Consider the following 206-nt stretch of genomic DNA (forward strand, 5'->3'; position numbering starts at 1 on the left):
CCCCCGCGCCCCCCCCCCCCCCCCGCCCCGCCCCCCCCCTGCCATGACGGGGTAGCTGAAGAGCTCGGCGGCCGGGTCCAGGTTCACCACCTGCACGGCGCGGCCCAGCGCCTCGCAGTGCTGCACCATGGTGGAGCAGTACGTGCTCTGCAAGGTACACACACGCCGTCAGGGACCGCCCGCGCCGCTGTCGCCTCGCCGCCGCC

At 76.7% G+C, this 206-nt stretch overlaps 1 protein-coding gene across 1 annotated transcript in view; it reads right to left on the reverse strand.

Moving 5' to 3' along the window:
- The window catches only part of GPN3 (GPN-loop GTPase 3), a 4,188-nt gene extending 4,044 nt beyond the window's left edge, over positions 1 to 144 (reverse strand). The window contains exon 1 of the mRNA XM_009582915.1: positions 27 to 144. Within this exon, the coding sequence (XP_009581210.1) occupies positions 27 to 129 (103 nt within the window). The 5' untranslated portion in view covers positions 130 to 144. The remainder of the gene's footprint in view (positions 1 to 26) is intronic.
- Positions 145 to 206: the final 62 nt, after the last annotated feature.

The sequence above is a fragment of the Fulmarus glacialis genome, unplaced genomic scaffold (genome assembly GCF_000690835.1).
Source record: "Fulmarus glacialis isolate BGI_N327 unplaced genomic scaffold, ASM69083v1 scaffold27748, whole genome shotgun sequence".
Taxonomy (NCBI): Eukaryota; Metazoa; Chordata; class Aves; order Procellariiformes; family Procellariidae; genus Fulmarus; species Fulmarus glacialis.